This window comes from Larus michahellis, chromosome 1, assembly GCF_964199755.1.
Source record: "Larus michahellis chromosome 1, bLarMic1.1, whole genome shotgun sequence".
Classification (NCBI taxonomy): domain Eukaryota; kingdom Metazoa; phylum Chordata; class Aves; order Charadriiformes; family Laridae; genus Larus; species Larus michahellis.
Window position 1 is genome coordinate 222,040,771 of NC_133896.1, and position 24,152 is coordinate 222,064,922.

Sequence of the window (24,152 nt, forward strand, 5' to 3'; positions counted from 1 at the left end):
CGTTGGCTGGTTGACAGATGTGTAGACTCATCTTTGGGAAGGTACCTACAAAAATACCTTAAATAGACTGCAAATCCATGAGTTAGACCCGACAAAGCTAGGAAGGAGCGTTGCCTTTGGGTGTCACACTAGATGTATACATAGTCCCAGAGTCAGGCCACAAGGCTTGGGCAAATTATGGATAAATCCCATAATTTCGCTGCCTCTCTGCCTGCTGGCTCTTAGGTGGGAGGGAGAGGTCGGAGCCTACAGCCCTCCAGGGGCTCTGAGATACGCTGTGCTGCAGCCTTGTCCCCATGGGCGTGTGAAATTTCAGTTTCTTTTTCCCAAAAGCCACCAGATGGCACCACAGGATCAGTAACCATAGAGATCTGCCCTTGGCTAAAACCTTAGGAAAAGCAGTGGTAGCCGTGTTTTTCTGTTTTCAGTTAATTGACTGGAAATATTTAAAACTTATCTCAGAAAGCAGGCTGATATTCCCAGTGCTTCTGTGCAGAGACACAAAATGAATCACATCTGAACCTTGCAGGCAAATTGAAGAATAATGGAAAATGTTCTGTTTCAAATGGTAAAACACTTTAAATAGCAAAAAAAAAAAGAATTATAGTGTTACATTCATAATAAGCTGTTTTTTCTCCCCTAAGAGGTAGATTTTTTTTAATGCTGGTTTCTTCTTCCTATAATTCACGATGCTCTTGTGAATTGCCACCAAGCCAAACATTTTCCTTCTCGCTTCTGAATGTCTTTAAAATGTAGTAATGCATACATCACCAGTGTATGTCCATCAATATAACAGAACATGTCCCTCCCTGTAATATCACCCTCATATTAAGTATAATGTAAATATTATCAAGTAGCATTTTGAATACCAATTGATATCAAGACTTTGATTTGCTGGGCACTGTGTACACACAGATCAGCTTTTGTCTCAGACGTGCATAACCCAAACGGAACAGCTCAGAATATCAGGGGAAGTATTATTTCCATTTTAGAGCAGCGAAAATGAGGTGCCATTATGTTAACCGATTTTTTTAAAATGATGTGAGACGTCTGGGCCAAGTCTAGACTTAGAGCCTGCTTGAACTCCGATCTAACCCCAAGTTCTCCATCTGTTGGGAAAATGCAGGCTCTGGTACAAATCAAATTTAACGTTCCTTGATGCCATCCTTGAAGTTTAAAATTCCAATTCCAGTGCTAAAGGATATATTGCTTATCAAAATAGCGATGGGAACCCAGCGTCGTTTAGTGAAAATCACCTGCATGGGAACAAATGATTTCCAAGAGCCATACGCATACAGTTGCCACACATTGTGCATGCACCCTTGCTGACAGAAAACAGCACAAACCTTATCATTTTGGGAAAGAGGGACATATTAAATACGTTGTAATTTTGAGGGGAAATTCCTGGTGAATATGGTCGTGTTCAAACAAAAATTGGTGCTTCATTTTTTTTCCTTACAATCTCAAATACAAAATTATGAGAAAACATACCGCCTTATTTGAGGTGTCTTAACCTACATGCGTCAAAGCACTTTCAGTACCAAGTGGGCAATTTTGTCAGTAGGTACAGTACCTAAAGCACAGGGAGTTAGTTTATATATGTGAGTTCAGCAGCAAAAGTCAGATTTACAATTTCCACACAAAAAATTAGGGCATATTGCTCCTTGAATTCCTTTGATAACATTGGTTTTGAAACAGTTTTTTAATTTTCCATAAGACTGCATCAAGTTAAAAATGTATATAAAAGAGATTAAGGTGAATTAATAGCCATAAGGATGTAACAGCAAGTATTAGCATTTGAATTTTAACTTTTGAAATGAATGAATTTTGTGTCTTTGGACAAGACTAAAGCTCAGATGAAGATACTTAAATTTAGACATCTACATCCGCTGCCTTGTGGAAAAGGACCTGGGGGTGTTGGTCGACATCTGGCTGAATATGAGCCAGCAGTGTGCCCAGGTGGCCGAGAAGGCCAACAGCATCCTGGCCTGTATCAGGAACAGTGTGGCCAGCAGGACTAGGGCGGTGGTTGTCCCCCTGCACTGGGCACTGGTGAGGCCCAACCTCGAGGGCTGTGTCCAGGTTTGGGCCCCTCACCACAAAAAAGACACTGAGGAGCTGGAGGGTGTCCAGGGAAGGGCAACGGAGCTGGTGAGGGGTCTGGAGCACAAGTCTGGTGAGGAGCGGCTGAGGGAGCTGGGGGTGTTCAGCCTGGAGAAGAGGGGGCTGAGGGGAGACCTTCTCGCTCTCTGCAGCTCCCGGAAAGGAGGGGGTAGCCAGGGGGAGGTCGGGCTCCTCTCCGAAGTAACAGGTGATGGGACAAGAGGAAACGGCCTCAAGTTGTGCCAGGGGAGGTTTAGGATGGATATTAGGAAAAAATTTCTTCACTGTAAGGGTTATCAAGCATTGGAAGAGGCTGCCCAGGGAAGTGGCTGACTCACCATCCCTGGAGGTATTTAAAAGACAGGTAGATGTGGTACTGAGGGACATGGTTTAGTGGTGGTTTTGGCAGTGTTAGGTTAATGGTTGAACTTGATGATCTCAAAGGTCTCTTCTAACCAAAATGGTTCTATGATTCTATGCTTCGATGATTCTATACATGCTTGCTGGGTGTCTGGTTGCCATTAAAGCCAAAGGAGGCGAGAGAATGATTCAGCTGGCCAGTATGGGTTCTATAGAGCAAATTGAATTGCTCTGCATGTTTTATTGCCTGTATTGCTTGGGTAACCATTGAGTTTAAGCTGAAACACTTATCACATGCATTTATGTCTGTATTTAGGTATCTTAAATTGAATCACACATTTCATATGTGTTTGCCCCTTATAATAGATGTTTGGTTTTTCACCTAACATCATGCTTGCTTCATCACAAAGAAAAGTAAAATAAAGTTGTGGACCATAAAAGCCGTATCAGTTTTACTTCATTCTGCTGTAGAAATGCTTTAGTACCTTGGGGTTCACAACAGCGGGATGAATCGTGGCCGGTGGCCTGAAAGAGGACTCAAGACAAAAAGGCGACTGCTTGCTCTGGAGCAAGATTGCTGCTCTCAAGCAACACATCCCACAGGTTACCTTAAGGAAATAAAACAAGGTTCCTGAAGGGTAATTGCTCAACAGCAACAGGAAAAAGAGTAGAAATAGAACAGACTGCACTGTGAAGATGCAGGTAGTACTCTTGTAATGCTTCCATTTGACTTTCCAAATGACTTTCATGCATGAAGTCAACCAAATTCTGTATGATTTTCCTCTTGATCTGGCATAGTACCAGGATGTATTTGCAGATGGGGAAAGGTGGTATGTTTTTTTCCCCTGTGGCTTCCTGAGAATCAAATAACGATGCACTGGGAAAGAGCTACCAGAGATACTCTGCGGGGTTTTCTGTCACTGGTTCATGACATTATATATGGTTAGTTTGCAACGCTGGCATTTCGGCATCTCACCTCAGTACTGTCTCTGGTCTTTTACACAAGGTTTTCCCTTGTAGAGCGAAGGGATCTCTTATATTGAGTAGATTTTTGTCTTATGTCTATCCTGCTGTCATTTTTTTGGTCGAGATGTTTGCTGTCCCTTATGAACGGTTTAAACACTTCTTTCTGCTAAGTTCCTCCCACACAACTCCTACCCACCTTCTCACTCACGTCTGTAGCAAAAATACAATATGCGTTTGGAAAAATATAATGTTCTCTAATTTCTACTCCAAAATATGTGTGGATAGAGCAGGATAGAGTGTAAGGGCTCGGTGCTTATTTATAGCAAATATTTATGCTTTATATTTGCTGCAGTTAGAATTGCCCTTTAGGTTGACCTCCCTTACTTTGGTGCACAGAAACCTTCAGCTTTCTAATTTAAAATGGCTTTTTGCTCATGGTAAAAGCAGTAAAACTACTTAGGGCAAAGAGTGCATTTTGTTACCTAGTTACAAAACTAAGAAAAATGGCAAATTCCATTTGGTTTTCCTTCTCAGATTTTTATTTTTTTTCCCCCAGATTGCTTGGAAAATGTTTGAATCATCTCTACAGGGCCTGGAGTCTTTTCTCCATGGAGCATCAGTTTGTCACTCGTGTAATAGCATTAGGATTATCAAAGATACTCCCTTTGCCTTACAAGACTTATTTTCAGAAGCACTGACCATATCCTTAGGATGTTTCCTTCCATTCATACTGGATGATGTATGACCCTGTCCTCGGGCACAGGAGAGTCTATCAAATTCCGTGGCCTTTAGCTGCCCTTGTCCATAAAGTCTCCCTTTATGTTTTCAACATTAATCCTACTTAGCCAATAGGAAAAATACATCTATGTAAACTCACTTTGTAGTAATGTATACAGCATTGTGTGTTACATATTGGGAATGTTAGCACATAATCAGTGCGGTGACTTAAATGAATAGATCAATTCACACCACTGGACTGTTTTAAAGAAGTAGAACTGGATTGAAAATCCAGGGAGAATGCGTTGCTAAAAGTATCCAAAGGATCACTAGTGCACGGTTGGCGATATGTGGGATAGATACATAAAAAGGAAATCTCTGGAAAGAATGGGAGCTGAGAGCATAGGTGCTGTTGTATGTTAATAGGATAACCCTAGCTAGAAGAGCAGGTAGATTAAGCTCCTTAGGAGCAAATAGTGGATTAATCTAAATTCAGGCTTTGTTAATATTGGGAAGCACAGGGCACATAACCCTTTTCACTCCTTCTGTAGCTAACGGAAAGATGTAGCCACTTCTGGAGTACAATCTGCCTTGCCCTAAAGTAGACATTTTACACAGGTCAGATGACCACTGCGCTGTAAAAGTGTATATTTCTTTTCACTGATTATCATAGAATCACATAGAATTTGGCATGACTTCCCTTTATTGAAATAGATCCCATCCAAACTGACGAAACATTCATGAATCTTTTTGGTGGGGAATACAGAAAAAGCAAGTATAAGTCAGACAATTCCAGATTTTATTCTTACCAGTAAGGAAGAATGTCCTAAAAATGGGAGGATGAAACACAACTTGCCCTTGAGTGGGCAGTGGCAAAGTTTATGATTTTGTGCTGGAAGGGAATGAGTAAGTTCAGAAGAATAGAATCATAGAATCATAGAATCATAGAATCATAGAATCATAGAATCATATGCCGTCGGGGAAAAAGGCCGGCCTGGCTAAACAGGGAGCTAGTGTTGCAACTTAGGGAAAAAAAGAGGATCTATGGCCTCTGGAAGGAAGGGCAGGCCACTCAAGACGACTACAAAGAGGTAGTTAAGCTATGTAGGGAAAAAATCAGGAGGGCCAAAGCCCAGCTGGAGCTAAACCTGGCTTCTGTTGTCAAGGACAACAAAAAAAGCTTCTATAAATATATTAGCAGTAGGAAGAGGACTAAGTATTATCTCTGTCCTCTAGTAGATGGGGCCGGCAACATAGTGACCAAGGATGAGGAAAAGGCTGAGGTACTTAATGAAGCCTTTGCCTCAGTCTTCAGCAGTAGGACCAGTTGTTCCCTGAGCACCCAGACCCCTGAACTAGAAGACAGGGATGGGGAGCAGAATGAAGCCCCTCTAATCCAAAGGGAAATGGTGAGGGACCTGCTTCAGCACCTGGAGGTGCACAAATCTATGGGGCCGGATGGGATCCACCCAAGGGTATTGAAAGAGCTGGCGGAGGTGCTCGCCAGGCCACTTGGTATCATTTATGAGCAGTCCTGGACAACCGGGGAGGTCCCAGCTGACTGGAGGTTAGCAAATGTGACACCCATCCACAAGAAGGGCCGGAAGGAGGATCCGGGGAACTACAGGCCAGTCAGTCTGACCTCGGTGCCTGGGAAGGTCATGGAACAGATCCTCCTCAGTGCCATTACACGGCACATGCAGGAGAACAGGGTGATCAGGCCCAGTCAGCATGGGTTTGTGAAGGGCAGGTCATGCCTATCAAACCTAATATCCTTCTATGATAAGGTGACCCACTTAGTGGATGAGGGAAAAGCTGTGGATGTTATCTACTTGGATTTTTGCAAAGCTTTTGACACCGTTTCCCACAGCATTCTCCTGGAGAAACTGGCTGCTCATGGCCTGGACAGGTGTACTCTTCGCTGGGTAAAAAACTGGCTGGATGGCCGTGCCCAGAGAGTGGTGGTAAATGGAGTTAAATCCAGTTGGTGTCCAGTCACAAGTGGTGTCCCCCAGGGCTCGGTGCTGGGGCCGGTTCTCTTTAATATCTTTATCAATGATCTGGATGAAGGGATCGAATGCACCCTCAGTAAGTTCGCAGATGACACTAAACTGGGCGGGCGTGTTGATCTGCTTGAGGGTAGGTTGGCTCTGCAGAGGGACCTGGACAGGCTGGACCGATGGGCTGAGACCAATGGTATGAGGTTCAACAAGGCCAAATGCCGGGTCCTGCACTTGGGACACAACAACCCCATGCAGCGCTACAGGATTGGGGCAGAATGGCTTGAAAGCAGCTCGACAGAAAAGGACTTGGGAGTGTTGGTTGACAGCCGGCTGAATATGAGCCAGCAGTGTGCCCAGGTGGCCAAGAAGGCCAACAGCATCCTAGCCTGTCTCAGGAATAGTGTGGTGAGCCGGACTAGGGAAGTGATCATCCCCCTGTACTCGGCACTGGTGAGGCCCCACCTCAAGTACTGCGTTCAGTTTTGGGCCCCTCGCTACAAGAGGGACATTGAGGTGTTGGAGCGTGTCCAGAGAAGGGCGACAAAGCTGGTGAGGGGTCTGGAGGACAAACCTTATGAAGAACGACTGAGGGAGCTGGGGTTGTTTAGCCTGGAGAAGAGGAGGCTGAGGGGAGACCTTATCACCCTCTACAACTACCTGAAAGGAGGTTGTAGAGAGATGGGGGCTGACCTCTTCTCCCTGGTGACAAGTGATAGGACGAGGGGAAACGGGTTCAAGTTACGTCAGGGGAGGTTTAGATTAGATATTAGGAGACATTTTTTCACTGAAAGGGTTATTAAACATTGGAATAGGCTGCCCAGGGAGGTGGTGGATTCACCATCCCTGGAGGTGTTTAAAAAAAGGGTAGATGGGGCACTTAGGGACATGGTTTAGAAGTGGCTCTTGTCAGGGTAGGCTAAAGGTTGGACTCGATGATCTTAAAGGTCCCTTCCAACCTCAGCGATTCTATGATTCTATGATTCTATGATTCTAACACTGAAAAAGTGGAAGCTGAGTCAACTAACTGTGGTTATAACAATCTAAGTCCTAAAAATGTATAAATGTTAGGTGAAATTTTGGGACAAAGTCAAAGGGCAAGATGTAGAATGGACTGTAACTAGCAAGGATTGGAAAAGCTAGCAAGAAAATATTTTATGAGAATACAAAGCCAAGCAATAAATTCATTTCATAGACAGCTGGAAGAAAGACTCCTTAAAAGTGAGACCAAAAGAGTTCAAATGTTTAGTGCATTTTTTTGCTTTTGTCTTTTTAAAAAAAGGATCCACGATCATCCAGTTAGGGCACTTATGAAGAAACAAAGAGATAAATCTTTAAACTGGACAAAGGCAAAAAGCCAAGTTAGAACTTAGATAATTAAGATGCTTAGAAACCAGCTGGAATTCATTCTCAAATACTTAAGGAGCTATTCAATGCAGACCATTCAGAATTCTATTCAAGAACTCAAGGAATAGTTGGGAATATAGAGAATCTTGCCCAATTTTCAGTGGTAACTTCTGGGAGAAATGGTGAATCTATTTGCAGATATTTAGAATACAACAGGAGGAGGAGTAATATCCCCTATGAATTTTGCAGAAATAAGTGTCTGGTGTAATTTTCTTCCTGAAAGGACAACAGCCACGGGGCTGGAGAAGAAGCAACAGATGTCATTTTACCACAAACTTGCTGCTCCTGGAAGCTGCCTATCAACATCTTCATACGGTGGCACATCAAAAGCCCCCCAAAAAAATAGAGAAAAACAGAGAAACGCAAAGATGCTGTCATGGTAGGATCTAATGGGAAGATCTGGGGCAAATAGTGGGTTAATGCAAGCTCAGACAGTGTTGACAACAGTGGAAAATTCTGGGATTTGAGGGTGAGTTAGAAATGGCAGTGGGACTCTAAGAGTCCTCAACCTACTTACATTTATCTGGGATCATCTGGGTGCACAGTGCTCCACCTTTCCAGATAAACTTAGTTTCACCTTTTACAATGCATGCAGACATATGTTCAGTTCTCACTGTCATCACGATGAACCAGAAACATTTCACGTGACAAAACTGAATCATCCGCACAACTTCCCTGTACAACAAGAAGAGATTTTTAGAGGCAGAGAAGGCAACGGGACACCCAGTGAACAGAAGCTGGGTGCAAATGCAAATTTATGCTTTTGGAAATCCTCAAGAACTGGCTTATTAAATTAAGAATGGCTCATTAAAGGAAATGGCTTATTAAAAAAAAACATCTTTCCCCCACCACCACCCCCATGAAGCCTCAGAGTTTAGAACCTGTGTCAGGAAAGCCCTAGCATCCTCCTTGACCATAAGAACTCACTTTAATGAAGTATGAACTGTGTCAATGTAAACGCTACCTTCTGGAAATACTCTTGGAGAAGAGAGCTGGTAGCTAACTGTTTTTCAGTGTTGTTGATAAATATGCATGATCTGATGGCTGGAAGTTGAACTTGGACATATTCAGCCTCGAAACATGATGCGCTTGTTTTGTAGTCAGGGTAACTGGGTTATATAGCTGAAGACTTGTCACTTTGGGACTTCAAAATAAAACAGATGACTTTCTAAAATACAAGTTTAATCGAGTTTCTAGGGAAAAATTTACCACCTGCGTATGCTGGAATGCTATGTACTTTGGTGACTATAGAGCTCCCTTTTGTCTTTTATTGATCTGGGAATCTGTCTTCCAACTGGATTTCAGTCTCTCTCCCCCTGCCCCGCCCCCACCTTTCTGCAACCTATAACATATATCGCAATTGCCTCGATGCAGTAACTGTGTCCTAAATTAACTCTGACATTTCCAAGCACATGATCAGAACCTAATAAATTATACTAACAATTCTCATGAATAAGGTATGTCTCTCTCTGCCAAGCAGCGTTAGCTATCAGACCTGTCAGTTACGTGCCATGCAAAGCTAGGAAATTGGCCTAGACTAGAGGCTGTGTGGTTTTGCTGTGATGAAATCATCAGTTGCCTCTAAAACATTCATTTTACAATTGCCTCAATGAGTAGAAATGAGCTGATGCCAGATTGCCTGCTCTTCAGCTCCTAATATTTTAAGGAGGAGTTCACATTCAGTTCAAACATTCTGACTTAGCAAATTTTGTTTTAAGACTGCCAAACAGAATTATGTCACATCTGAGACATTGAAGATTTGGAGTGAGCGTTACACCCCTCAGTGTAGCCTTACTGTCAGCCACACACTGATGGAAAACTAAAAAAAAAACAAATTTGAAAGCCCAGCTGCTACCGCTGGACAGAACGGCTACGTCCCTGAGCTTTATTCGTTCAGAGATTTGCCCCAGGCTGGACTTTTGTCTTGTACTTAGACTAGACTCCGGGCATCCTTCTGCTCTACTGCCCCGTAAGGTTTGGCTTCCTAAGTGATTAAAAAAACTATCGTATCACACAAGCTGCAAAATAATAGAAATTGGCCATCCATTAAATAGGGTATTTGAGGGATATCTGCAATAATTTGTTGGAGGAGATTTTGGAGATCCTTTCGAAAAAAACAAGATGGATTTGCCCTTTAGCTGAAGCAGGCTACAAGGACAACAATAAAAGCAAAACCACTTACAGAATACGTAAGCCATTTCCTTTCCATTGGTTTTAAAAAACATGCTTTATTTGAGAGTATGGAGCATCGTCTATTCGAGGTGTCTGTGTCACATAGTCCTGATCTGTAGAGCCACAAATAAACTGTGACTGTTGTGATTCAGGTGGATTTAATATAAAAACGTGAGTACTGAACACTTCCTTCATCTAGAGCTGAAGATTCCAGTTAGCTACCGTTTAGCCACTGGTACATTGTCTCATGGTCACTGGATGGAATTCAGTATAGATTTGCCATGACACCAGCCAATGGCCATCTCGCCTCTCACAGGCCACATTGCCGTATTCTGTGGATGTGGAAATATGGAAAAACCTATCAGGTAGAGATAAAGGCAAGGATTTCCGTTTTTGAATTCACCAATAACTCAGTGCTTTGGTCAGGCAGATCACCAAAGCCCTTCTGTCTCTGAGCAGCCTCTAAAATCGTTTTACATTTTTATTTCAGTTCCTGAGCAACCTATCGCTTATTGGCTTCAGATGGAGTTGAGTTCTTATCATCTTTGTGTTACAAGGCACTTGTTAAAAAGGAAACCTTTACTTCATTTCAGAAGCAGGAGAATCGCAATAATTATTTCTGCTTATACCGGCCTTTGAAATTCAAATGAGAAACAAGAACCCTGCAGCATTATGAGCAAAACTGGTAGCTATTTAGTGACTTGAATGAAATAAGTTTCATGTCCACTAAGGCTCCAGTGAGACTATGTGTCCTTTTCAAAAGCTATAATTTATTTCAAACCCAGTTTAAACAAGTTTTGAGGAATTCTGATGGAATTGAGGGAAAATGGCTCTTAAGCTGTCACTACAGTGAACTCTTCAGTGAAATTGTTTCAGTCTCAAAGTTTGCCAATCTGGCATCATTCACAGAAGCTAAAATCATGTGGGAAGGAGATCTTCTATCAGAAGAATTTCCGTACAGTTTTGAGTAAAAAATAAGTCTTTGACTATGGTTATAGGCTTAACAGGTACCATTTGGAATGATTCATGTGGTCTGGTGAGTCATAAAGCTTATTGGTTCCTACTGTAAAAGGCAGTGTGTGCGAGACACCTCTTCAATAACATAATATTAATTCTCTTCCTGCTTCACAGATGTAGTGCTTTGATAGATTTTTGGCTGGTTTAGCTGCCTCCTTAAAGTTCCTGGCAGAAAACGGAGTACTAAGTGATATAGCTCGTACCCCCACAGTGGTTCTTGTTTTCCAGAGAGAGAAGAATTTGCCTCTGGAATGCCCAGCTCATCAGAGCATAAAGACCAGCTTACTAGAGGCAAAAGTCGTATATCTAAGGTAGCAAGACAAGGAAAACTGAAAAGGTCATTGAAATTGCTGGCCCATAAAAAGAGAGGAGGAGGATGCTGGGCATGGAGAACAGCAGACATGGCATGATACTGTTTCCAGTGGAGTTCAGGATGAGACAACCACTATGCCTGGATGTGCCGAACTACGCAGTGTTAACTGACCAAAAGAAAGTGTACTCACAGAAAAGATTAGGAGAAGTGAGAAAAGTGAGAGAAAAGCTATAAAGTGAGCCTGAAAATCTACAAGAAGCTAAGCTGGAGAGTGAAGACTCTTTCCCCCCTGTGCATTTTTCCTTTCTTTCTATTTCATAGAATCATAGAATCATAGAATCTTCATGGTTGGAAAGGACCTTTGAGATCATCGAGTCCAACCATACATGCACAGACAAAAAACCAACCTACAGTCTCTGCCACTGGAGCATGCCCTGAAGTGCCAAATCCAGATGTTTCTTAAATACCTTCTAAACTTTTTCTTCACTAGCAAGGCAGAACCTCTCCCATATCAGCTTTTTTTCCCCTGGGGTGTCGTTTCCTACGGCCATGCCGCCTCCGGGTGCCCAGAGGTGTCGGGATGCTGAGCGTGCTCTGCTCCCCACCCGCTCTCTCCTGTGGTGGTCTGCAGAGCTCCAGCCTCCAGCAGGACATGTGGGCTTTGCTTCCCTAAAAGGTGGCCTGTCTAAGCTGAAGAAGAGCGCTGCTCAAGGGCAGCACTTGGGCAACATGCATGAGTTTCTTAGGATTCTTGTACTTTGTGCTGGACTGTAGCAGTTGTTGGAGTTGTGTGGGCCGTTGTGTAGAATGATTATGCCACTTGCTTGTGAGAAAAGTCTCCCCCTGATACGTTCAGGGCAGATCATCCCTAATGTGTGTTTTTCCAGTGTTCCCTGTTTTGCTGGAAGACAGTGCTTCCATCACCTGAGGGTTGATCCTATACATTCCATTTCTAAAGACTAAGCAGGACCACTGGAGAACATGGCTCAGCTTTCCTTGCATCCCTTGTTGATGTGCTTGAGAACACTTAAGTCAACATGCAAAGTTAAGGCAGATAAGTAGGGTACTTTTTATCTTTCCTTAATGCAAACAATGGCAATTCTGGCTGTAAGAGTTGTCTGCATTCAGACTTCTGCTTGCTATTTCAGACACCAAAGGTTCTTATTTTATGAGTTCAACAAATAAAAGAACTCAGCAACAACTTGAAGAATCTGCTGTATTCTTTGTTCCACGGTAAAAAAGTGCCCTTTCTTCACCATTTAATTTTCTGTATAAAAGAACTGCACTATGTCAGTGAAGGTTCAAAGAAGAAATGAAAATAAATCCTTTATGTTTCCCCTACCGAGAAGGGATGTGTTTTTCCTTTTCTTTCCAATTCAATAAAATAGTCTAAGTGTTCATTTAATCACTGTACAAACACAAAATAAGGTGGCTTAAATAATGAGCGGCTAAATAAAACAGATCATTCTGCTAGGCTCTATTTGAATGACCTACATGTGAGTCACGCTCAAGCATTCTAACAGACGGCAACCAGACTGTAGTAAGTCTTTAAATGGCACTGTTTGGGATTGAACCAATTTGTGCTAATATGGGCTATTCAAATATTTTAAAAGGACTATAACTCTTCCAATTTTAGAAGAGTTTGATCTATCCAAAATGTAAATCTTATCTTTCGTTTGGATTATGATTCAGTATTAATGAAGTAGATCACGCTTTAGTTTGAGTCAATGAACACATAGGCAATTACTATAATTACTGTGAACCACAGTTGCATCTTTTTCTCCATCTCAGTTTAGTTTTGTCTGTAGTATTAAGCTATAATCTTCCATTGTGGCACTTCTCTCTGTTTGTAAGCTTTCTTACTGCTTTTTACTGCAGCATGCAAAGGCAACAGACATCTGTATAAGCTGGAGGCTCTTCTTATTTGCATTATGTCAAATTCATTTTGGAGTCAGGCATCAGAAATTGTGCAGTCAAGTTCATTCTGGGCCAGGACATCAGGACTGTGCAGTCAAGCTCAGAAGAGCAGTGCTACTTTGCTTATTGTATAATGCTTCTTAAAGGAAGCCAGCCTATCTAATAGAAAAAAAAACAAAACAAAACAAAAAACCCCCACCTTTGATATGTATTAAACTTTCCTGAACACGCTTGCAACTTTTTCTGGTATTTTTGTTACTTTTACTGATTATTCTTAACATGAACAACATTAAATGAGTTGAAAGCAGTAACTGATATCAAATTTAACAATTTGCCATTTAAGCACGTCAGGGAAAAATATCACCGTACACAATTGTTATAATTAAGACATTGTTTTGAGGAAGAGGCAAGACAAAGTATTATTTGGTTTACCCCTTCAGAAACTATTGTTCATTTTGTCCCACGGGTAAAAATTTGCTTAAAATGTGTAAATTAATGGTGTCTTTCATTGAGATTGAATGTTGCTACATGAATATGCTGTTTTTCAACTGGAAGGTTTGGGACTTGATTATGTTTGCTTTTAAATATTGGGAAATAATACCCAGAAATCAAGTTAGCATCTATTCTTCTTGTTCTTTAGAACATCAAACTAGGTTATAAGTCCTTTCTAAATTTAAAACCTATTATTCTGCAGTGAGATCATGACGGCTGTTGGTGAGCGAAATAGCGTGCAGACAGACTTCTACCTACCTATTTGGCAATGACAGTTTGATTTTATTCTGCAGCTGTTCATCTTCAAGAGGCAGATCACTGTTTTGGCAACCTAGTGTAGTCAGGTCGTTTACCTGTTCAGCATTACTTAATCTGCTTTGCCTAGTTTGTTTATCATCTTGATAAAAATTGCAGAAGATAGAACTGATGAGTTATTTTCTCTCTGACATTTCTATTTTGATTTGAGCCACTCAGACTTTCGATTTGAAACTTTGGCTGATTTTTTGGGAAACCTTCCACCACCATGTACCAGGAACAGGAAGATGGGACAACTGAGAACTCTTCTATTGGGCAAATTATGAAGTTTTTTATCTTACATTTGCCCTATGCTCAGATTTCCTTTTCTGAGGAAACAAGCATTAGAACATTACTTGTGAATCATCATATTAGAATCATAGAATCACAGAATCGCCTAGGTTGGGAGGGACCTTTCAGATCATCTAGTCCAACCATCAACCTAACTCTGACAAAAGCCATCACTGAACCATATCTCAAAGCACTATGTCTACCCCTCTTTTAAATACCTCCAGGGATGGTGCCTCAGCCACTTCCCTGGGCAGCCTGTTCCAATGCTTAATAACCTTTTCAGTGTAAAAATTCACTTCCCTTTATACAATCTAGATAGAAATTGTAAAAAGGACATTAATTTTGTGCGCTTCAGATGACAGAGATTTTGCAGAAGGTATCAGAGTGTATCTATCAGCATAGAATGCTTTGAAATATGTGAGCCAAAGACACTAATACATGGAGGTACCAGAACACTGAATTATTCTCACAGCTTAGCCTCAGATTGCCTGTATGACTGTAACAACATGGGGATCCACCCATACCTATTCTCATAAATCATTATATTCTGGCACAGACAGTTGCTCTGAATGTTTCTTTAGGTATGGTAGCCTTCCTACACTTCTCTACAAGGTCTCTACCCTGTAGAAGCTACTTTAGTGCTCCTTAAAAGGCTTTGCCCCTGTATATACGCTCCTACTTATGCTCCCTCCTGTCTGCTGGGATTCCTCTCTTCGCAAAGGAGTCACATAACGCAGTGGTGGGTTGGTACTATGCTGCCTCTTATGTCCTTCATATGCTGCCCCAAAGGCTCTAAGATCCATGCACGGATCAAGCAGACGTTACCAACGTGGTAATACTATTCATCCTCTCCATTGCAAAATAAATATATGGACAAATTAACTTAAAAAAAAAACAACAACGCTTATTTTTCTGTGAGGTAACTTACAATTAATATCCTCTTTCACGTCGTTAATGTGATTGTATAATAGATGTGCAGGGGGATATGAGTAAGGTAATATTTCTATAGGTTATATTTTTCTGGTATGCTAGTTCCACTTTTACTTGTTTGCTTCCTCAATCTAAAGATAAGCCAGTGTGTAATTACATTTGTGTAACATGGAAAGGTCACAACAAATCATGCTTCTTCAAAATTCTGGATCTTCTATAGTTTTGAGTGATATTAAAGTAATACAGACAGTTGAAATTCAGACTGTTTTCTTTTTTAGAAATGGAGAGAGCTGATTTTTGTGAATTTTGTGAATAAGATGGGAGAAATCTTTAATGATCATCACATTGAATACCTTAAAAGGTACCAATAAAAGTTTTTGAGGGAAGAAAGGATGAGTTGCTTAGGAAAAAATGTGAGCTTTCATTCCCTGTTATAAAGAAAATAATAATAATTGAGGAAAGATGGTTATTTAGACAGGTTGAACTGGCAAAACTTTGATTCTTATGGAATGATATTTTCAGAAATCTGAAACTTCAGCTAGACAATTATGTTTCTGTGTGCAGTCAACAGTTCTACAGCTTTACACAGTCTTCTGGATCAGAAACTGTGGGATCTCCTGGGTTTTATGTTATTGCTGTCAGAAATTAGTTTTCTAAGAGTAATACTCTAAATGCTGTTCACATACTAGTAAAGACTAGGTTTTTCTCCTGCAAATAATAATCAAACATGTTCCAAAACATCCCGTTCTCTAAGATTTGGTGAAAGACAAGTTAAGATGGGCCCGTTTCTAAACTTAATTGATCCAAATATATGTATTCATAGCAGATTCAATAGGTATTACTTGTAAAGTTCTATAAAATCAAATTTATTTTTGCAAGCCTTAAAAAGTTGTTAAAATTTAAATAAAATAAAATCTGTATTTTTAATATGAATATGTGCTTACCCATCTTGTGATAGTACCTGATAGAGATGAACATAAAAGAGTTGATATAGCAGAGAATTTAGAGCTTGTGTTTTGTCCTGTTTGCCTGTGACATCAATGGCATTGTTCCCTCTCCTCCCCCTGCCCCGTATTTTCTTTCTTTTAATTTTTCTTTCCTCAAGCAATCAGAAATGGATTTCTGTCCTGCTGAGCTTGTTTACATGTCAAAAGTTTCATGTTCTTCACTGAAACATTATGAAGTGGAAACCTGTAGAAGTGAGGAGGAAAGTTAAATAAATAAATAAATAAATAAATAAATAAAAGAAATCTCCCCTACTTTAGTATGGCCAGACACTGACACTCCCACTGAAAATACTGGACATAATAATTCTATGTACGAATTCTGTCTCTTCCTTGGGGTGGTGGTGACAAAACATTCAACATCACAACTACAAATCAAGAGAGTTCTGAAACTGCCTATGAATTTTAGGGGTGGGTTCCCTACTTTGTATTGCTTTTTTCCATTTCCACTGCTCATACAGCATGAAAGATGATCATTAAGCCAGAGGAACCCCACGGAGGGACCTATCAGTGTCAAAAAGCCAGAGGTGGCAAAGCTGTACCTCGTAGTAACTCCATTACCGTCACATGCAAGAATGGGGATATTTCTTGGCAATAGGAGGAGGGGTTGCACAAAAAGAAAATGGTAGATGGGATTTCTCCTCTGGAAGTTCTCCAAACAGAAAGTTTTGTTAGAGATGCTCTCTATATTTCCAGATGCCCCTGATGCTACAGGTTGGGCTTGCAGAGTCTGGCTGAAGGAGCAGTTTCCTTGCCTGCAGTATCCTGCAGTGACCTTCCAGTACCACAGAAAATTTGTCTTTTAAACAAAAATTTATATATAAATGAAATTGATTGATGAAGAGATTACCAAAAAACCAAACTCAGTAGAGCAGGAAACCCGCAAAAAGCAATGGTCAGAGAATATGCATGGGTAAGCGTCAGAGAAATCTCTTCACTGAAAGGGTTGTCAACATTAGAACAGGCTGCCCAGGGAAGTGGTGGGGTCACCATCCCTGGAGGTATTTAAAGGACGGGTAGATGTGGTGCTGAGGGACATGGTTTAGTGGTGGTTTTGGCAGTGTTGGGTTGATGGTTGGATTTGATGATCCTAAAGGTCCCTTCCAACCTAGACAATTCTATGATTCTGTGATTCTATAAACTATGGTGTGCAGTACTAGTGGAGATTCTCATGGCCAGTCATAGGTAACATCCTCTCAGCCTTTTTAATTTTTTTTACTTTCGCTTTGCATCTGGGCAATCTGACCTTTACATCCACCAGGTATTTAAAAAAAAAACGAACAAAAAACAAAACAACAAAACACTTCTGTGTTTCTGTATAATGTTAAACTACTCAGATCCGTTGTTTGCGTTCCTTCTGCAGGTGAACGGTATTGATCTTCGAGGTGCTACCCATGAGCAGGCTGCAGCTGCGCTAAAAGGAGCAGGGCAGACGGTAACAATCATAGCACAATACCAGCCGGAGGGTAAGCAAAATAATAACTTAAAGACATATGGTAAAAGATAAGTGCTTTAAAAACAGCCGTTTAACAGGATGAGGCTGCTGTAGCTAGTGCTTTTCCCAGCTATCATCAGAAGTCATCTGGAATGAAAATTCAAATGGCAATTCTATCCCAAGGAAGTGCTTTTTTGTCAAGACTCAAGTGTATTTTTGTCACAGACTTTGCTTGTAGAAATATTTAACGCAACTATAAGAACTATCTTTAAATGTGCATATAATAAGACAGTAATCAACACTTAGTTAATCATTTTATTTTCATTATTGCTTATTTTATGTTCTTTTCTGTTCTCCTTCTGGAGACAGATAGTGCAAATTACAAGTTAAGAATGAAGAGAAAATGCCAGGAAGATCTGAAGTTGCTTCAGACAGTCAGCTTGGAATTAAACCACGATAAATGCTTCCTGCCAAATGCATAGAGCCTCCCGTTATGACTTTTGGATGATGGTGTCCTTGAACGTCCAAGGCAATTAGCCCCACCTAAAAAGTACTTAGTAGAGAAAATGACAGCTTTCTGAATAAAACCATCAACAGGAAATTCAGCAAAATATTAAGACATTTATGGTGGGATGTATCTCATCTAGTTTTTGGTGTCTAATTTTTAGCTTTCCAGGGCTTAAGTTAGTTTCAGTGGGAAGAAGGAGGCGTTGATTGATTTTCTAAGACCAAAGTTAAGTGGCAGAACTCCTTATTGTCCGTGAGCTGTGATCCAAATGACTACCCGAGGTTCTCAAGGAATTAATGAAAAGAATATCACTTTCTGATAGGAACTAAAGATGGTTTTCCATCTTTCCAGGAGAATTCAGCAACGACAGGTGCCTGTGAAGACTCGCTGGCACCGTTTCATCAGTTTTCAGTAAACAGTTCTAGCTCAATTCACAAGTGTTGTGATGACCTGTCAATGCAAGCTGTTGGTTCTGCCTGATTGTGCCCAGCTTAGGACACATGTAGGTCTCAGGTGAAAGAGTACAGCTCTAATAACAGGTTTTTTCAGGGACACTGGGGAGAGAAATTAGTACTGCCAGAGTTTATCCAGCATGATACCTTCTGTTGTTTCTCTGGATCCTGATGTTATCACGCAAAGAGAAAAACAGCGGGTATTTTAGTCAAAGTTACGATTGTGCTTCAGATCTGGTATTGTGCATCCATTTACTGGTTTATCTGCACTTGAGACACCCAGCAGAATAAATTAGGCTGCACTAAGAAATGGGCAGATGAGAGCAGGTGAAATTACACGTCTATCTTTAGTTAAATAAATGGAACATATTAACATAAAAATACATAAGTAATAATAAGAGTTATTTCAAAGAAAACATATTGGAAAGCAATTCCATTACAGATAGCCATCCACACTGGATTCCGAATAAAACCATGTCCCCATTACTCCCGGCAGTCTTGTTTGCTGTCTGGTGATTTTAGACTGCAATTATCACCATGGTGTCTGAGTACTTGTAGCACTCACTGGCATTTCAGAGTTGTTCTGTGCCATTGTTAATACATGGAAAAATACATCACTTGACAGGTTTTTCCTATTATATTTGAACTTTTAGTTGACATGCTTTTCCCCTATATATTACCAGCTCTGAAATATGTCAGATTCAGTTTTGGTGAACATGCAATTCAAATTATGCTGATAAAACCGATCAAGTATTATATTGCATATTTATGCCATTTTTCCTATAATGCTGCTCCATTCACCAAAAACCCTGTTGAGGGCAGACTAGTCCCGACTGCGCGACTTGTTGTCAGTGAAGCACAGCCAGTTTTCTGTTTCACCCAAATCATTCCAAACACACTGAAGAAAGTGGAGCTGGTGAAGAACAGGGCCCAAAAGTTAGCCTTTTTATAGGAAATTATTGATTTTTTTTAAGGTAGTGAGAACATTTGGTAGTTGTCCAGCATGTGCTGTGTTACTGCTGAAATATTTTATTTTAATCTGAGATGCTGGTTAATGCAAACTGTGTAAATACAGATGTGAAATTAAGTATTTTTTTCTTAAAAAATCCCTAATGGCAAAGAAAGATGAAATAGTTTTAAAACAGTTGTTTAAATAACCTTCAGAGAGAATTATTTAAGGATTTACAGGTCACACAGAAAGATAAACACACTCTATATCAGCATAAATATTTATTTTATTCTAAAGATCCTGCACAACCCTTATTGTCCCTTCTACGCAATTTATACATAATCTCTTTATTTACCGTATCTTATCTCGATGCGTATGTTGGAACATCATGGTAAAATGCAGCCTTAAAATTGTGCAGCTGTGCTTCCTTCGGGGGCTTCTCACCTTGAAATGCTCCAAAACTAGTGAGGTCCATAAGCAAAGTAGGCTCGTAGCTTGATTTCTCCATTTTCGTATTGGAAGCTCTGAGCTGTTACTACAACTTCATCTGTTTTGGATAGATCCAAGAGTAGCCACTGCAAATATTACCCAATACCTTTTTTTTATCTTGGTAGCTTTCTAAGCCTTTAGATGTTGTTGCAAACAAAAACATCCAATGAAACCTTTAGTTATTGATATTTCAAGTATTAGCGATGATGATCTATACTATAGCAAAGATGATGAATACTATAAGCCAGGTGATGATTAGCAATTAAAATTAGTAGAAAAAGCTTATCTTCCAATAATTTAATTTTTATGCAATAGAGAAAAGCTTACAGGTCACTTATTTGGCAATGTCTCCAAAAAAATATATATATATACTGTGCTGTGGGAAGAAAATGAGGTGAATACTACAGAAACAGCTTTCAAAGTTTAAATTTCCCTTTCCTTGTTTCAATCAGTCAAAAGCTCACCTAAGCCTCGTATGAACTCTCCTTACATTTATGCGTATAGACTTGGCAGCACATCTCTTGAGAGTGGTAAATCCTGCAAAAAAATCTAGTGCTTGCCATCAACTTGAATATCTTTTTCTCTTGATATTATGGCACTTTGTTTTCTCATCCTGTCTGGAATAAACACATGCGGAGACTAACTCGGATACAATAGACTAGCATCACAACATCTTTTTGAATGCTGTCAGACTTGTGGTTGGTGATGGTGCTTATCTGAACCACGCTACTTGTCCTCAGATGAAAATGGTCTTGGAAATAGGATCAAATTCCATAAAAGGGCTCACAGATACTGTGAGCAAAGGGAGAACGGGAGATACAAGCAGTGATTTCATGAGGAGCTGAATAGAAATACAAGGGATAGTAGGAAGAATGGAGAACAACTCTTCAGTCCCTGCTTTCCTCATGTACACGCACCATCTTATTTTCCCCTCAACTCTCTGAGAAATAGAAGAGAAAAAAAGAGGTATGAAAGTCCAAAGAGGAATGTAAATTCTGCGAACAAAAATATTGAAAGATGATTAGGAGCAAGAGGAAAACAAATCACAGAGATTAAAAAAGCAGAGCTCATCAGCGGCCATAATGCTGGGCTTTTTGAGCCATTCCTTACTTTTATTTTAAAAACTGAAAATAACCTGCGTACTGTATCTTATGTACACATGTATTGTGTAAATGGAGATCAAGTAGTGTTAAGCATCATGATCTCTAACAGTCCTTGTGGGTGCAGTTCACAGGGAGGTTTATGCACGTATTCAAATACAGCAGCCATCCTGCAGGCTAGAAGGATGACTCTGTATTCACGTGCTGCTGCTCACATCTTCTGCACATGGTTGAAATTAAATTAAAGAGAATTTAAGGACAAAGAGCTACTTAGAACAAAATTAGAAGAGGAACCAATCACTTATATTTAGCTTTACTCTCCGATTTTCAATATTCTTGGAAGCATTTTAACTCTCCTCTCAGCTTAGCAACTCTCAGATCTCTTTTAAAACATTGTACAAATGAGGAGCTACTGAGTAGGCCCTTCTGTTCTGCAAAATAAAAACCTGAGCCTGGAAAATAATCTTAACATGGAACAGTTCGAGATTAAAGTGGCAATATATACCATATAGGGAAATACATTTTACACTTCCAGGGTTTTATGCAGGACATATTTTGATTTTAATGGCAACAGTTGCAACTTACAGCCCAGTATGGAAGGAGTTAAGAAAAAAAACATTTTGTCAGTGAAACTGAGATATATTTTCAAAGGAGGATGAACTTTGGTTGAAATAGTGACAATTTTTCCTGAAAGACGCAGCTTGGGAGTGGGGGTAGAACAGAGGACTGGACTCCTAATGAAGCTGCTAAAAAGCTTTATTGCACATTTTCGTCTCAAAGGCTCCTGTTCCTTCCCCCTGCGGCAGCGTGAAAGGGTAGAATTTAACCCTAAGATTTTTGCAAAATAGCCGGTGTCAGTGGTCTCCGAGCTGCGCTGTGCTGCATTGCAGTGTCTCTGCAGCTATTCCCTCCCAACGCTCCCTGGAAAACTGTTAAACCACTCCGAAGTTTCACGGGCTTTCAACCTTTCGAGCGAGCCAATTAACTTGCTTTCTTAACAGCTTGCATATAGGGAAAGCATTCAGTGATTACGGTTTGATTAGACCGGCCGACAACAAAGCGGTCAAAAAGTTGTTACAGCCGGAGGATTTCTGCTTTATCACCTTTTGAATTAGCCAGTGGCTGCGTGCTCGGTGACTCGGGGCTCTGCGCCTGCTGAGCCGCCGGGAGCTGAGCCTTAGATAGAGAAAGAGCTGCAGACGCAGAGACGCTGCGATGGGCAGTGCCTTTCTTTGCAGTGCCTTTTTCTTCACAGTGTCTTTCTTTGCAGACAGCAGCGAAGGAAACTATTGGAGGGCTGCACCCACACCTATAAGCATCTCAGGGCAGCGACGGTACTAAATTCATCTTTTAGTTCTTTTGTTCCTGAATCGGGGAGGCTCACATAGTGCGTTGTTAAAAACCCAACCTTCATAACCAGCATCAGCTTTTATGAAAGCGTGCTGCGTGTCTTACACATGCGTCTGACCTACTGATGCCTTTTTTAAAAAATCAGAGTGAAAATCCAGATATCACTTTTACAGGTCTCTCCCTGAACAGTCATGGATACTTTTTGGCTCTTTCCCCAATTTCATTCCTTGTTCTTGCCTCAAAATGCAAACAATTTTCTCCTGTTTTGGTACAACAGTCATATATTTTGGATTCAGCTGTTTAACCTTTCCAGATGCTGCAGGAATGAGGAAGATACGAAATAGACAGAAAGAATAATTAAATGTATTTATTCATCTTTGTCTAGGTCACTTCTATACTTTGAAATGTGAATACTCATGTTAAAGGCCCCTTTTCCCAGCTGTTGAAAATCAATGTAGCTTAATTACTCGGATAAAGTTACATTACAGCAGTTGGCTTTCATCTGGAAGCCACCGTATCCAATTGCCAAAGAATGCAAGATGTTAAGGTTATATTTCAGGCATGTGTATTAAAGACCTAATCTTGGAATGGCCAAGCTGGGTCTGACCAAAGGCCCGTTTGCTGTGGATCCTATTTCCAAAAGTGGCCAACAGCTTCCGGAAAGACAAAAGAACGGGGCAAGCACAAAGTGATCCTTGCACCGAATGCTGTCCTACTGACCAGAGCGGGGTGGAAAATCCACTTCTTGTCCTCCGCTGGAAAATATCACCGGATTAATTAAAGCAAAAAACAGTTTAGAGGTGTTTCATAGATTGTCCTGCTGAAGTTCATCGAGAAATTCGGTGCATTTTTTTAAATTGGGACAATTTACAAGGAAGGAACAATACAAATGAGAAAGCTGGATATTATGGTAGTACACACGTATTTTTTTTCTTGTCCTAGAGCCTATATTTTTTACTTAACATCCTCAGAGAATATGCTAATGGCGCTACAGAGTTTTTATTTCAGATCCTAATTTATTGATAATAGTTGATAAGTTCTCCTATGTAGGAGACAAGGACTGCAGTCTCATTCAGGTAGCAATATCAAAGGCTGGTTGGGGTTTTTTTCTTCTTTTTTTACCCCTTTTTTTACAGTGGCATCTCCAACTCTACTGTTTCCTTATTTACTGATACATTTTATTTTTTTTACCAAGTTGCAGAAGAGCAGTCTGTTTTCTCAAGCTGATTAAATGTCAGGCCTGTGCCTCCCTTGCCTGTCCATGAAGTGCCCACTGAAGAGAGGTTAGCCAGCTTGCAGATGATGCTGTCAAAACTAGTTCTCCGTCTTCTAATAATTTCAACACGTTTTGCTTCAACAGCCGTGCAGAAGTTCGCTAAGCAACAAATTGCTTCTTTGTTGCAGAGGTTTCTGTAAAAATTAAGATGTTTACCAGTATTATGTGGCTGCAATACGCAGCTTCATGAAATGTACCAAATCATACCAAAGGATATTTGTGTGCTCAGAACTAAAACTCTGGCACTTAAAGTCATCCTTGGGTGCTGCAGGTTACGTCAGCAGTTAATGTACGTGGTTAGATGTTGAGATTGGTATTCGAAAAAGGAAAAAATTCTTCAAAGAAAGAGTGGTTAGACTCTGGAATAGGCTGCCCAGGGAGGTGGTGGAGTCACTGTCCCTGAATGTGTTTAAGAGTCGTTTAGATGTGGAGTTAGGGGTTATGGTGTAAGGGAGAACTTTGTAGGGTGGAGCTGATAGTTGGACTCGGTGATCCCAAGGGTCTTTTCCAACCTAAATGATTCTATGACTCTATTCTCTCTAGTAAATATGACTCTGGTACCCTTAGGACAAATGCAGCAGTTGCCAAGGCAGTACCCCTTTTGTCTGGC

The 24,152-nt window shown here is 40.6% G+C and overlaps 1 protein-coding gene across 46 annotated transcripts in view; it reads left to right on the plus strand.

Annotated features, from left to right (window-relative positions):
• The window catches only part of DLG2 (discs large MAGUK scaffold protein 2), a 1,061,709-nt gene that overhangs the window by 819,611 nt on the left and 217,946 nt on the right, over positions 1 to 24,152 (plus strand). For all 46 annotated transcript variants that reach the window (XM_074572424.1, XM_074572415.1, XM_074572416.1 and 43 more), the window contains one exon: positions 17,347 to 17,449. In XM_074572424.1, the coding sequence (XP_074428525.1) occupies positions 17,347 to 17,449 (103 nt within the window). The remainder of the gene's footprint in view (positions 1 to 17,346; positions 17,450 to 24,152) is intronic.